This window comes from Opisthocomus hoazin, chromosome 8 (assembly GCF_030867145.1).
Source record: "Opisthocomus hoazin isolate bOpiHoa1 chromosome 8, bOpiHoa1.hap1, whole genome shotgun sequence".
NCBI lineage: Eukaryota > Metazoa > Chordata > Aves > Opisthocomiformes > Opisthocomidae > Opisthocomus > Opisthocomus hoazin.
In genome coordinates, this window is record NC_134421.1 from 42727838 (window position 1) to 42743858 (window position 16021).

General features: G+C 35.8%; 1 protein-coding gene across 5 annotated transcripts in view; it reads right to left on the reverse strand.

Moving 5' to 3' along the window:
• Nucleotides 1-4421: 4421 nt before the first annotated feature.
• IMMP2L (inner mitochondrial membrane peptidase subunit 2) overlaps nt 4422-16021 on the reverse strand; it is a 507930-nt gene continuing 496330 nt past the window's right edge. For all 5 annotated transcript variants that reach the window (XM_075428260.1, XM_075428255.1, XM_075428258.1 and 2 more), the window contains one exon: nt 4422-5159. In XM_075428260.1, the coding sequence (XP_075284375.1) occupies nt 5040-5159 (120 nt within the window). In that variant the 3' untranslated portion in view covers nt 4422-5039. The remainder of the gene's footprint in view (nt 5160-16021) is intronic.

Here is a 16021-nt window from a genome sequence, read left to right on the forward strand (position 1 = left end):
AAAAATATGAGGGTGGTACATTTTAGCTCCCAAAGGGTATAAATTTCAATTTTGACATTTAGTAGAAGGATATGAGAAAAGGTTAGATGTTAAATAAAATGCTGAGATATTTGTGAGTGGGACGAGGAAGATGGTACATGATGTAATGGGTTAATATAGTTCCAACAAGTTATCACAAATTAAACATTTTTTTAAATTAGTGTTTTTGTCACTGTATGCTCAGGATAAGCTGATATTCAGATACAGCTGCTGTATTTTTTTTAAATATTCTGTACCTTCAGGCTTTTAGTTATTAAATCATCCAAAGGCAAGCCACTCATCTAAAAGCACTCGATAAATTCAATCAAGAAGATATTTGAATGGTGATATAGTTTGAATATTAGCAATATTTTCTGTGTAATGTTCTGCTTAAAAGTCTCTTGAGGTGCAGTTACGTAAACCAGCTTCTGGCTTATCTCTTATTTCACAACTTAAAAAACAAACAAATAAACCTACAGCTTTCAGGGGCAAAACAGATAATGCTAGAATTTCCACAATAGGCTACGCTTTTTTTTTTTTTTTTTAATTAAGAACATTGGAAAACACTAGATGAAATTAACTTTGTAGTTGTGGCACCAGATTTAATAATCTGCACATTTATTTGACACAGAGGAATTACTGGAAAGGTGTAAAGATGCAGGGATGCGGATTCTAGCTCTGCTATCTCTTGGATTCCCGGTCTGTCCCCTATGACACTGCCATGTGGTTTTCTTGCAGCCTTTGTCCTCTAGTTTTCTTCTAGAACTTTAATTTATTTCTGCATAAAAGTACAGCTTCAATAGGATGGTTATAAAGTGCTGTTGCATATTATTTACACAAACCCAGTCTTTTTGGGTGAAATTGGCTATTTGTGGAAGAAGGATATTTTCTATGGTATTTGTCATTAGTAAAGCCTCATTCTCCTATCTCAAAGTACAAACAGTCCTGATAAAATATTTTTTAAAACTTGCAATGAAAAATAATCTATTCTAATGATTTATTATTTTGAAAATTATAATGTTTCTTTCTCCATGTCTAACCTAAAAGTCTTCCTATTGCGTTGTAAGTCTGTTAGTTCTCCTTCTGTACATGATGGACTTGGCAAACCAATGATTCTCTTTCAATTCGCAGCAACCTCTTTTGATTTTGAAGACCATGCCTTGGACTCTCCAGAGTAAATGAGAAAACCAGGTTCTTCCAACGCTTGCCATAGGTCATATTTCTCTGATTTCTCTTTATTCTTGTTGTTTCTCTCTAAAGACTCCAGTTGTCCTTCATTTTTTTCTGAATCTATTGCCTAAAATCGTACTGTAGATTAAAGAAGCAGAAATATTGTTTCCTGTGTTTACACTCTGTACTGCTGTTTACAACGTGTCTTATTTTCCTTATTCACAACAGTATATCGTTGATTCATGCTCAACTGCAACCTACTATAATCGCCAAATTTTCTTTTAACTTAATGCAGCTTGTGTATGGGTAATCATTCCACCGGACTCTCTGCTCATCGTTATGGAATTTGGATCACTGTAGTCTAATGCCATTCTCCAAAATGATGGCAGTCTTTACAACCATAGCAACATCTCCAAACTTAATAGGCGTATTCTCTATTCCATCATTCCATCATGTATATCTTATATATTCATATAAAACCATAAATTTTATAAATATATATATGCAAATATAGATGAATAAGGATTCCTTGAGGCATGTCACAGTTGAATACTTGGGACATTTAAACTTTCATAGCTTGTATAAGGTTATGTGATAAAGAGCTGGTCTCCACACAGACAAAGGAGCCCAGAGGAGTAATAGCAGCTGAGGGAAGCCAGATAATACAATGACTTGGCTCCTCTGTGGCTATTAAAGGAGTCAGAAGACTGTGAAAGTCTCCTCCTCACAACCATAAAGGAGCACAGAAGCATGATGGGAGGGTGTACACACACCTCAATAACCCGATCAGAGGCATGAGCCCTTGCACCAGCCCCTCAAGGGACAGCCAACACCACAAGTCAGTGGGGAGGCTCTCCGGGTTGCCCCACAGACTGGTGACACTGCCCAGGGGTATGGGGTTTGCTGTGGGGTGCAAGGAAGAGCATTTCAGTGTTGTGCAACTCTTGTGGGATGTTTAGGGGACAAAAGTCAGGGAAACGAGGGTGGTTTGAGGAGGATCGTGTGTGGAAAAATAGAGAGAGAGAAGGGTATGTAAGGAGCCAATTACACATAAACAGGTGCTGGTCTGTCGATGCCTGAGCCTGGTCAGTGCAGTCTATCTCATCTTCTCATTAAACTCCATTTCTAACTGTTTCCCTGGGTGCAGAGGTCCCTGGGCTGTGTGCTTGTGTGGGGAGGGTCTGAGTGCCAGTGGTGGGAGTGGACCAGGGGCGGGAGGCCCATGTGTCTGCTGTGCCAGCATGGGGTGGAAGGTGGGTGCGTTGTCAGTGAATGACCGTGGCCAGCACCAAGCTGGACGAGCTGGCAAGGGGGACATATGGCCTGGAGGGTGGTATGAGGGTGTCCCTAGAATTAAGACCACAGATGGCTTTGGCTAACAGAGGCACCAGCTGCCGAAACTGCAGTTTGACTGGGAGACCCATCTGTGAGTGTATGTGCATGCATCGGGAGAGTGAGGAACCAAGTCCAGCTACAGGATAGACCTCGATGGACGGGGTCTCTAAGCCCAGTTGCTGGAGGGATGCACTGGAGGTTGTATGGGGGCTTGTTTGTCCAGGGGCCAGCAAATAGGGACTCCAGGATTGTGTATACTGGGCAAAATGGGCATCTGATTCTGAAGGCATCCATGCTGTATATATTTTGTATATATTTTCCACTTAAGTATTTTCATCCTGATGCCAGCAAGAGGAACAGATGAGTCACTGTTGCCATTATTGTTTACACAAGTACCAAGTGGGTTTGTCTGTGTTGATGTGTGTCGCTGGTCACATGTATACGGATGTAACGTACTGAGTGTGCGTGTGTGCCCACGGGGAATGCATGCTTGGCCTTGCTGCTGGATGGACCTGGGGACATGCAGCTGCAGCAGCCTCGCCTCTGTTGGGCTGCAAGATCTGGCACACCCTAAGATCTTGCATGCTGTCCTTGGTTCTATCTCCTCTGTAATTTAATTCTTACGTATCTGTTGATCCTCGCTCTCCACTGGAAAATAAGGCCTGCAATCGTAAGGAACTTCAAAGAATCCTTTTGGAAATGTAGCTGATGCAGACACATTTGGCTGTATCTTTAGACAGTATGAATAGAAATATATGATTAAGATAACAACTGAGGAACAAATGCCTTTGGTTTTGTTGATAACTCTCTGGCACTGATTTTGCAGAATATGTACCAATGAATCAGAACGGCCAACAAAACTTTCCAGCTTGTCAATATATGTAAGAACTTCTGCCCAGTTGATATGCAAGAGGAGGAGTAGGGAGGGAGAGAACTACTGGAAAGAAGTGAACTGAAGACCTGAACAATGGAAAGAAATAAAGCTGATCTAATCTGGTTTTTTTCCATTTCATTGTATGTTTGTCTCTTTCTCCTTTCATGGATATGTGTTTGTATCTTTGTCACTAAAATCAATTATCAGTCTAGTAAATTTCTTTAGCTCATTTCAGTTTCCTAAATTAATCTGAAAAAAAAAAGATTGTAAATTACTGTTTTCAATCACTCTATGCCAATCAAAATAATTGTGAATTTACTGCAATTAACACCCAAACAAACTGCATTAGTTTTAACTAAGCTGAGTTCAGAGTCCTCTGAAACAGCTTTTTGGAACAAAGAAAGATAATAGACAGTAAAATGTTTCAGAGAGTCTACAGAGCTGGAGCATTTAAAAAGAAGGTTAGACAGTAATAGAGAGTTTTCATGGTGATTGAACCTATCCTCTAACCAATATGCAGATGTGTGTCTTCAAAGAGCTATAGACATAGTCATCTTATCTGAAGTTCTGATAATTGCATGAGTTTAGCTGAAATGTTTAACGATTTTTTGTGTGATTTGCTAAATTTTTAAAGTACTATCTTATCAAAGGCAAAATTTAATAAATAGGAAAATAAAATGGCTCTTATTAATCTGCAGCTGAAAATGTGCTCTTTTCAAGTTCTTTTTAACTTATAAACTGTGCAGAATCTTTACCGCATATTCAGAGTGTACTTATAATAGTAATTATATATTTATAGTATTAATTGTATAGTGTTTATAAACTAATTACATAGTTTCAAAGAAATGCAGCGATCAATACTAACAATGATTTACTATACTTGAGAAATGAATGAAACATTGCCTTCAGATACTGTAACATAACTTGTATATTTTGACTGAATATCTACTTCAGCAAGGTATACAAGGAATTTTTATATAAAACACTCCTGAAAGAGAAATTCAACATAAGTAACATGTATTCAGTTTAATAATAAACACAAGCTGCATTAAAAGAAAAAAAATCTCATTAGCTTTTTGAAAAAAATTTATGATGTATGTGACTAACTTTTCGGCTACAAAAGTACCAATTCTTCAGTATTAGAAATCACAGGATAATCCAAAGCATATTACATGTTTGGGTTTTTTTTTTTCATATGCGATCAATGTTAATAATAAAGGTTTCATTCAGTTACTAAAGAAACAAGCTGAATGTAAAAGATTAAAACATTTTATTGAAGGTTTTAGTAAATTCCTATACAGGGAAGCACAAGAAAAGACATAACAAGTCAAGCATTTTACTACTCCCAGAAAAACTGAACATTCAAAGCTTCTGCAATCAATTACTTCAAACCAAAATAACACACAATGCACTACTGTTTGAGATTTAAAAAAAAAAAACACACCACACAACAAAACAAACAAACAAACAAAAAAAACTTTACACATAAGTTGGTGTTTTAACTTGAAGATGTCACAGGTATTTGCTGATAGATGCCTGATGTTAAAGCAAACTTGGCAAAGCTTGTATGGGTGCTAGTACAACCACTGCAACTCTTCCTGGTTAAGCTTCACTACAGTGTTTTTCCATCTGAACATTTAGATCACTCTTGCTCTCTCTGGAGTGGTTTGCGCTCCGGAGGTAGCATTGGCTGTAACTTCTGCCAGCGGTGTGGAGGCCAGAGGATATGAGTAGCTCGAGCATGCAGAAGTCCAAGAGAAACCTGTAACCAAAATATAAATCAGAGAGATTATTAAATACTGCAAATAAAATGTGGAAAATACAAAACATGTAATGATTTGTTAGAGGAATGAGAGAATACAAAGCAGAGAACTTTCCAGGCATGAGGGTTGTCTCATTCATGTAGTGAGAGGAAAAGAGAAACTGCTTCAGTGACAATTTCTTTCTTTTTTGATAAAACATTTCATGGAACTCAAAACAGCTTGCTGAAATGCACTGGCTGTAACAAACATGAACTAGGAATGTTTTTTCAGATTCAAGAAAAACAGCTGGTAAAAACAGGTGAGGCATTCTATAATCTATTGAAAGCTTTTATTTATTGGTTATTCTGGGTACAGCAGAACAAGGTTCAAGTATCTATTCCAAATAAGTTAAACAGAACCTGTGTCTTGGATTTGAGCTATGTGCACTAACCACACTAGGATAGTGGCTTTTCTAAACATGCTGTGCTTTCTATTTATCACTGTCCTTCAAAACTCCATATTATCTCCAGACAAAAATGGGAATTACTGTGAATCATACATATTTTCCAGAGGATGAAAATGTATTTCTGATAGAATTATTTGAAACACATCTACAGATCAAATATTTTTGAAGTTCTAGGATGACTTACACTTTATTCATGTGTTTTGTAAACGTTTTATCATCTTATTGTTCATTACTGTTTTACTTCAATAATTTTTCTTCACAAATGTTTCACTTCAAAAAATCAAAATAAAAATCAATACTGATATTGCTTTCAAATAAATCACTTGTAGGTGGCATAGTTTAAAAACCTGCATTGCTCTGAAAATCTTAAGAAAATTATTAACAAGTCTGTTTTCAAATATGGTATGAAACGGCTAGATGAAGAATAACTGATGGTAGAACAGTCACATTTTCAGACTGAGATAATAAGACAGGCCTTCAATGTTCATATTTAACATTGAAATTAGGTAATTTGGTACGGAGTTAATCTCACTTCATTTGAAAAGACTGCAGGATAAATTATTTGTTTATACTTCTTCTGGAGAGAATAGCAAGTAACAATCTTTCCACCAAATATAAAGTATCCAATCTCAATAGAAAAGTTACAAACAGGACAAAACCAAGATTAGAAGTACTGGAATGTCTCTATATGTGATAAAATGAAGTAATTCAGACTCTTAAAGACAAAAAAGGGTCAGAAGTCTACCAAATTGTGCATGGCATGGGTAAAGAATGCATAGGCTTTATTTGCTATTAAGTCATCATTTCCTGTAAGAATAAGGAAATGTGAGAAGACTTTATCTTAAAGAATTAAAGCCAACAAAAAGGAAATGATTCTTCAGAGTAAGCATGATTACATCATACTTGCACACAATATACAGGGTACTGAAGATACCAGAAAATAGTACCAAACTGGTTCAGACAATAATAATGGAGGAAAAGTCCATCACACATAATTGAACATAAATGAAGTAACAGTGTAGTCTTTATACTCCACATCAGGAAGCACTGAGGGAAAAATTATATACTTGTTTTGTTCTTATGCTCTAATGATATGGTGTTGGCTGTTGTCAGAGCCAGGAGTTAAATGGACTTCAGGGTTGAACCCGTACACTCTTGTTTAACTTTTTACAGAAACTCAGTTCTTCAGTTCCATTCCATTACTCATCACAAAAAAAAGTTATTGCAGTAAGCAGGTAATTCAGCATTTTATGCAAACAGACACCAAATAGGCCCCTAGGAATATCTTCAGCTCATTTTCTTGATTTAATTTCATAGGATTAATGTATACTCACCAGTCTCTCTCTACTACATAATCAAATCAGTGAAGCTGAAGTGGTCTATATCTAATTCCATATTCTGTAGCTTGATAAAGCAGGTGCTGAATTACTTGAATATAATTTGATTACTTAATAACCCACAATATCTAAAAGAATCTGAAGTAGATCATTAAAATTGCAGTCTAGCATCATATCTCACTTGCTTGATCCCTTGCAGCAATCAGTTGTTTCCCTGATCCATTGCCAATTTTTTCCTATATTTAAGCAAAGGACAGGCTGCTAAGGGACAACTCCATTTTGATCGGATTTAGTTACATTTTTTTAAGTCTTGACATACTTCTGTGTAGTTTGTTGCATATTTATGGAATGCACAATTTACTATATCGTAATTATCCCATAAAGTGGTCTGCAAATTATTTGTTCCCTGAGTATACAGCATGATGGCACACTCATTACAGGCTGGTGCCAAAACATAAAACCACAGCAACCCTCACCACTGCATGTAAAATGTGACGGCATTAACACAGAGAAAAATGTTAAAATACTCTTCTCAAACACAAATAACATCCCATTTTCAAAGATCTCTGTTTTTCCAAGTACATTGCTTGTTACTGATGTCAGTATGAGGTCTGCACACAGACTGAGAATGTAATAAATGAATAAAAACTTGTTTCAAGCTGAGTTTTGCCCAGAGGATTACTTCTACTGACCATCATCTGACTTGAAACTAATAAAGAAATATTCTTCCTATAAACCTGATTTACAGGACAACATGACTAGTGTTAAAAAGGAAAAACAGGTATTGTCGGGTGATAGAAGTCTTTACTAAACAACAAATGACACTGATGATATAGAGCTTCTTTTATAACAACTTAAAGGCTCACTTTAAAAGAACCTTGATGTTTGACTTCTGCAAACAACCTTAATAACCTTTGTCCATTACCTATTATTATTCTGTAGTTACCACAGCAGCCATGTATTTCACTGAGGAAGAACAGTATTGTTCGCAGAGAATAACCTTCCCTTGTTAATGGATTTACCCTCATCAAGGTTAGGTATGGACAAAGGGTGAACTGAGAGGCTAGACTTTCTGTTGCAACAGTGAAATGCTGAAATCACAGAATCACAGAATCACAGAATCACAGAATCACAGAATCACAGAATGGTAGGGGTTGGAAGGGACCTCTGTGGGTCATCTAGTCCAACCCCCCTGCTGAAGCAGGGTTGCCTACAGCAGGTTGCACAGGACCTTGTCCAGGAGGGTCTTGAATATCTCCAAAAATAGACTAATCAATTCCCTTGCAGATATTATTTAATCTCTTTACTTAAGAAAAGTATTTTTTTTTAGATTTACTTAAGAAACTTTACCCCTTTGAAACACTGTCCTAACAATAAGAAAAATCAGTACTTCAAAGGCACAAATTCTTTGAGGAACATATTTCTTTTACAGACATGAGTAAGAGAAGCCAGCAATCTAAATAGCTGATTTCTATTTCTACATTATGATCTGTTTATTATTCTTGCTGTGGCAACAACAGATGCTATTTTGAATTGAATCCACATTATTCTCCCTGACATGAGCTGTTTAGGCATTAATTCTATTTTTTTTTGGTCTTTGAACATTTATTTGAATAACTGAGAAGTCTTTCTGTTAACATAGCAATTTTATCTGCAAAATAAGTTTTGAATGAGTAATACTGTTTTGACACTGTTACTGTGATAAAAGCATATTTCCTCAGAGTCTGCTTGTTGTTAGTATGTTAGCTGTGTGGGGATTTATTAGTTTTGGCACTGCATTAGGGAAAGATAAGCCTAAGTTTGATAGTGCTATTTGCAGAGGTATTTACAACTGTCTTTCTCTTTCTGTCCTGACCATTTGGAATAAATGCACCTTTATTAGTACAGAGACTTTTATTACTATCACTTCTCCCGGTTCCAAAATACGTCATTTTAAGATGCTCATTGACTGTACTGTCACCTCTTCCTGTCTCTTTGCCATTTGACACCTTCACTGTCTTTTGCCATGATGCCTTTTCTAATCCCAAATCACAGTGGTAAAAGCAGCATTCAGACTGCGCAAGAATCTTGTACAGATGTAGCACGCAGTGGTGCACACCAAAATTTCTATGGAAATCCAGGTCTTCGTTTCAGGTTTCAAAGGAAATGAAAAGTCTAGGTAAGGATGCGACCCTATCAAGGCTATTCTCAGCTTTCTCGGGGTCTGTGAAGTCTATCCAACCTGCTAAATTCAGATGCAACTGTTCCTAGTTGTGAGCTCACTCTACATTAGGTGCATTCCCCACATATGCTTCTTTTTTCCTTAAACAGCTGGTGATTTTGCTCTAGCTTAAACAGACAAGATTTCAAATTCTGTAACAACATTAAAACAAGAAAGTACAGCACCACTGAATATAACCTGAGAAACAGAAATGCAGAACCAAAAAAACCCAAGCCTTTACAGCATATTGTACAGTTAGACTTCCTAATTAGTCAGTTTGCAAGAATGTTTGTTCAGCTGTTATTGTAGCCCCGTAAGCCAGTATTACCATTGCTAGTAACATGCTGTAGAACTTGTACCAGCTCTGCAAGGCCTCAGGATTAACTTCTTAGGCTTAGTCTGAACTTTCCTTGCCTGCCTTGAGTTTTGATTTAGCTTGTTTAGCTGCAACAATTTTTCTAATGATCAAGTGACTATTGTCTAATTTGTTAGTTTTGCTTATATGGCTTATATTAGTTTATATTTGCATAATCTTGTGGTATAATCAAAATTTTTACATGTACAGTGAAAAGCAATTATTCTGTGTAGAATGAAATATTTATGACTTTAACATAATAACATGGTTTACAGGACTATAGGCATGGGATAATAAAGACAGGCTTATAAACAGCTTAGCAATAGTCATTAAGAAACCAAGTGACTGGGGAGCTGAACAAAAAGGTTTTAAGGCTAGGAAAGAAAAAGAAAGTGCAGAAGAACAAAGAATGTACTAACATATGTAAAATAAAATATATAATAAATACAGATAAGAAGTGATATTGCTAATCAATAAAAAGGCAAAAAGGCAAAAACATGTTAGAAAATGTGCTAAACTAGCCCCAAGTGGAAGTGTGACTGAGGAAGAAGAAACCATTAACACCACAGTCCTAGTGAAGACTTCAGGATGCCAAGAACTCACTAAAATACACTTTTATTTTTGAGGAGGATGACTGCTGCCAACCTTAGGACCTAAAGGGGCAGCATAAACACTGAGAAAAGAGTAGATGCTTGAAAGTGTTTGTGTGACATTTTTAAATTGTGTTTTAATGAGACTTATTGCGCATCATTGATCTGATAATTTGGAGTGCGAATGGTAATAGCATTGTAACTGGACTAACCATATTAACAGTCTAAGTAAAATACTGTAGTTACGATCTTAATGCAGCTGTGAATTGGCAGCTTCCCCTATCAGGTAAGTTCATCTTTTTGCTCACAATAAAGATTTGACTGTAACATTATGTTACTGCTGGTTTTCTAATTGAGACTACATAAACTCACATTAAGTGGTGCAAAATAGAGAAAGTCCATCTTTCCTTTCCTCACTTGATATTTCTTTCCTCATTTTTCCTAAACAAAAATGGTGATTTTGATGAAATCTTAATAAACACATTTTGTCTTCACTGTTTCTTCAGATTCCACAAAAAATTACATTCAAAACCAGAAAAAAGAAAATTAAGTAGATTATTTTATTATTTCCTTACAGTACTTTGATATGGGGGGGATTGTGACTGAAATTTAACTCAGTTGTTTCAATAAATACATGAAATATACATGAAGCATTTACAACTTTGTGACAGAAGGTCCTGTAATAAGCATATTACAAAGTATATAATAATAGAAGACATCTGGGAATATCTAGATCAGTCACAGAGACAATAACCAAATGTACTAGGAAGTTAATAATAAAGCACAGCAGTAATCCTGAACATTGGATCAACACAACAATCCTCTCTGAAGGTGTACTTGCATAAGTACTTGAACACAAATATACTTCTTCTGAAGAAGAAATATTAAAAAATGCTACCTGAAAAATGGTCTTGTTTCATCATGTTTAAGCCTAGAAAAATTGCAATATAAATTTGTGTTTTGTCTCCTGGTCTCATTAATAAATGTTTAATTGTGCAAATCCTCTAAAATACCACTGGAAGAGAACCATAATAGCTACCCAAAAAACTAGAAACAGAACTACATTACAAGAGGCACAGATTATAACTTGTATACCTGCAAAATTTCATCAACAGCCAGAAAATCACAAATTTAGTATTTACCAGCCTCTGGTTTTGAAGTCACTTTTGCTCCAGTTCCTAAGCTGAGTTCTATGCTAGAAATATTGCACAGGCCTTCCAAATGTCATAGCCAATGATAAGCATGCAAACACAAAAAATTAAAGTTCTCTCAAACCAAAAAGAGATAAAATAATAAGAACAATCACAGTGTATCAAATTACACCTTCTATTCTCTGAAGTAATATATTCTCATTACATTTTTTTTTTGTTCATATGCAGGTTAGTAAAGAAGCTTTATGTACAGTCTTTCACACGCTCAGCTATATCCAAAATTGTCTTCTCAAATTTTCTGTTTTATAACACAAAGTCATTGGGGATGGAGGGGAGGAATTCTGCAGCAACAGTCTTACAGCAGACTGTATTTTGCTGGTTGGATACTTCCTACTCTCCACAGAGGTTCTGAAAGGTATCAATACACATGAGGTGAAAAATCTTCTAATACAGAGAAATCCTGGGTGATTTATAGATGGCACCATTTGAGCAGATATATAGCTTTAACAATTTTTTTCCACATCAGTAGTTCACAGCCCTGCTACCTATATCCTATTAGCCAATCAGCTATAGTTTGACCATACTGAAATTCTGGAAGATTGGGAGTGCCAAATTTGAGTGGAGATTGAAAACTGTGTGTAAAGGGACCAGGCTAATGAGAAAGGGGAGAAAAAGTTCTAGAATATTTCAGTCCCCAAAATCTCAAACAAAACCTCAGGACAGAAACACTTAGACAACTATGTAGTGTTTCACCTATAATAATAACAAAAATATATAGCTATAATACTAACAAAAACATATAGTGTGGGAGAGCTATCTGTGTCAAATTAGATTGCCTGTCTTTAAGAACGGTCCTTGCACTGGCTTTTGATATTAGATTGTAGGTGTAAAACGGTCTCACAGAGAATTCTCCCAGTAAATTAGTCTCTTCAAAAAATCCATACTTTAACAGGAAGTAAACATGATTGCTATTACATTTCATTTTCTGTACATGCTTGAACTTTGAAACAACTACTATCAACTGTAGTAGCAGGAAAAAGGCTCAATAAAAATAAAATCCCAAGGATTACAGTAAAACCCCAGAGAAAGCACTTCTTCTAGTAGAAGTATCTAGGATAATGAACAATGGCAGAAGAAACAAATATCTTTGACCTCCTTCTTTTATGATGTAAGAATAACACAAAGATCAGAATCAATAAATTATTTTGTAAATAAAACCATAACAAAACAGATGTTCTTTAACTTAGCTCACTGCAGGTTGGCATAACAAGATGCTAACTAGCTCAAGAATCAAAAAAAGTGATTGATTCCTTTCAACTACATAGCAGAATACTAGTGTCTTCATAATTCTTTCCTCTCATCCCTGAACAAATCAGAACTAATAGAGCCATACAGATCTAGTGACAAAGAAAAGAATGCAGCCCATTAATTTTGTTAGTAAGTGTCCATTACAATTCTATTAGTCTGATCGCTGAAGCAGCAGCTCCAGCTGCAGATAAAACATTCCATATGTGTTTTCTTTCACAGAGCTACTGTGTTATCAAATTAAGAAGTGTTCGTTTAGATAGAAAATATATTATTAAAATTCTGAAAATATAAAAATGACAATTATTTTAAGAAAGTTTTAAATGGTGAAAATAGACATTCAAAAGAAATGGACATATGCAGACATAATCACAAAATAAGATGTAGAGAAAGAAAAATATTTCAAATGCAATGGATGATTCCCAGAGTGAATAAAATTTGCATATTAGCACAGAGTAGCTGTTTGAAATTAGTATAACAATTGTGACTTCTCCAATCCAAGTGGTTTTGCAATTTAAACTATCCTTCTCAGAAAAGGTGAGCACAGTCATTGTGTTGTAATAAAAGCTCAGGTTATTGACTGAACTGAAAAAAATAATGTACTAAATATCAAAATAACTGGGTTGTATTCAATTTTATTCTATCAGGTCTGTATGCCTATATTAAACCTAAAGTTAAAAAAGAGGTAAAGGAAGGAAATTGTCACTGAAAATAGAATATATTTCTCATATGAGATTTTTCTACATTTGCATGTGCAGACAGATACTAGTTAACATTGAATCATAATATACACTCATAGAAGTAGTGCAGATTTAAAAGAATTCAGTATAAGGTAGTGTATTTTTCATTCAGTTAATGAAGAAATCAGCTGTCAATACAATTGACTAAATTAAACATTGTAACAGGTTTGATACAAGTATTCTGTGAGCTGAATTCTATCTCACTGCATTTTACTGAAATTGTCAAGGATATATTATTAAAAGGGACACTATAGTTAATTAACTTCACTCCCTCCAAGTGTCTTCTTCTGTGATTTCTAAAGACTTCTTTTTAAAATAGATTAGCATATAACACAGCACTGCTACACTTTTATCTTCAGTAAGTATAGCATTTTTAGAAATTATTATTTCTTGCTCATGATTAACAGAACCATTATGCTAAACAGGTCTATGAAAAGATTTACAAACCAATCTATTATTTATTTTAGTTTTTGAGTAATCAAAATGGTGAAAGAATTTGCTTAGTGCACAGTATGGTGTGCTTTGCATGTTGCATATACATAAATATATTTTAATAGTTAAAACCTTTTTAATATTTCACTGGGTGATGCACAAAATTCCTGAAATAAATAGGATTGTCACTAAGTCATGTGGCTCAACAGGAGAACAAAATGTACTAATAGCTTTCATGAAAGATCCCTACATTAAAAAGCAGTAATATATTTGCAAATCCATATTTTAAGAATTGTTGAATCAAGTAGCAGGAAACAATTATTAAAACACATTTATTATCTTCACCTAGAAAGCATTAGCTAGTTCCCAAATCTATGCATATTAATTATTCAGGAATACATAAAAGCCTTCAGTGTGAATTCCTGTTCCGCAGTGTATTGTGTCAGTGCCAAGAGAGTCAGAAGAATGTCAGCCTTTGTGATATTTCTCAGCTTACTACACTGACATTGGTTATGTGCATTGTCTTTCTTGGCTGAATACTTAGAACACCCCGTAGAAATGCTGTACATTACAAATTAAGTTGATCTAAATTTTTGTTCCACTGCATTTCATTAACTCATAGTTTCACTCTAAAGCTTTGACACACCCAGCAGTACAGCGCAATGAATACAAGGCAAGGAGTCGCAGAGTAGTTCTGAGAGCTCGCACACTGCCCAGGGACTGCAGTCGTTCGCTCACTCTGCTGCTCCAATGCAGACCCAAATCATCCCCATGAGCTGGTGCTCGAGCAGATGGAACCATGCCCTCTGCTCTGTCATCCCTTCTCTGCGGTGCTGGGTGCTTCCAGGAGAGCCAGACAGCAGCATCCCGGCACCACTCTGGCCGTGAAGATTTACTGTGACGCTCTGTGCAAGACAGAGGAGAGCCCTGGCATATTCCTGCTCTGCTTCCTCCACACGCTCACAGCTAAAGCAGGCCCTAATGATGAGTGGCTGGTATTGCAAAGTTGAGAAAACAAGCAAAGAAGACAGATCAAATTTCACCAAATTTCTGGAAGTATGACTGTGTTGGGGAGCATGCAAGCTGAGAGAGATGACATTTCAGACTCATTCATTATAAATAAAAGGAAAGGAAGGAGTTCTACGTTGAGAAGGAAACAGTAGGCTTCAATTTCTAGATACACTCAAATTCTTCAAGACAAGGGATGTGAAAAAACCCCACAGGCTAGTTACCTCTTGCATCTGATTTATACTCTTCATACTTCTTCCAGAAGCTTAGAAAAGTGCCTGATCTCATAAGCGAAAAATGTAGAGCAGTGTCAACACTAAGGGATGTCATGGGGAACACTCCATCCCACTGCTGCCTTGTCTGCTGTTAGGAGGAGCTCCAGCCTGAGTGGCTCCATCAGTGAGCACTGTGACGGGACAGCATTGGGAGCAGCAGACCCCAGGCATTTGGGAAAGTTCATTAACTTAAATTTTACTTAGCAGATACCTGGCAGTCAGGCAAGATCATTTTACAGCAATTATCAAATGCTGAGGTAATTTAAAAAAAAAAAAAAAGTAAAGGCTGCCAGCAGTAGCCAGAAAAGTTAATTCAAGGGAATAGGTGAGAAAATATCGCATAATTAAATCAAAATGGTGCAACACCTTATGATATTACAACTGTTATTGGGCAAAGCAAGCCTTTTCTAAAGCTAAGAAAACTTCAGAAATTTTCAGTGACAAGAGCTTGTGTGTTCAGCACATAGATCTGTCAACCTACTCACAGCTTCTTCACTTTTTTATCACAAATTTCAACTGTTTTAATCTGATACAAATGAGGTTATTGCAATACTGTTAATAAAATAATTTTTATTTTCTCTTACCTTAAAAAGAGGAACATTCAATAGACTATTCCATGTAACTAAGTGTTTCAAAAAATCCTACTGTGAGGCTTGCTTATATTTTCTTCTAAAATGGCATACTGAAACAGTTTGACTTACAGAAAACATGCTGTTGGCAATATGAGCTATGAAAAGCAATGGGGAGTAAATATTCAATGAGCAGCTAGGATATCAAAATGTCATTAAATAGCTGCATGATAGGTTATTAAAATTATAAAAGACTTTTTAATAGAGGTCTTTGTGTGAGGATGGCTAGAGCTCATCTAAAATGGTAAATTTCATCAAGATAATCGTGTATACGTAATCTCCCCAAGCTGATTTACCAAAAAAATCCCACATAAATACTATAAATATATACAAAGATTTTTCTCCCCCTTATGGCTATAATAGCTATGAATTTAAGAATGCTTAACTACTTCTA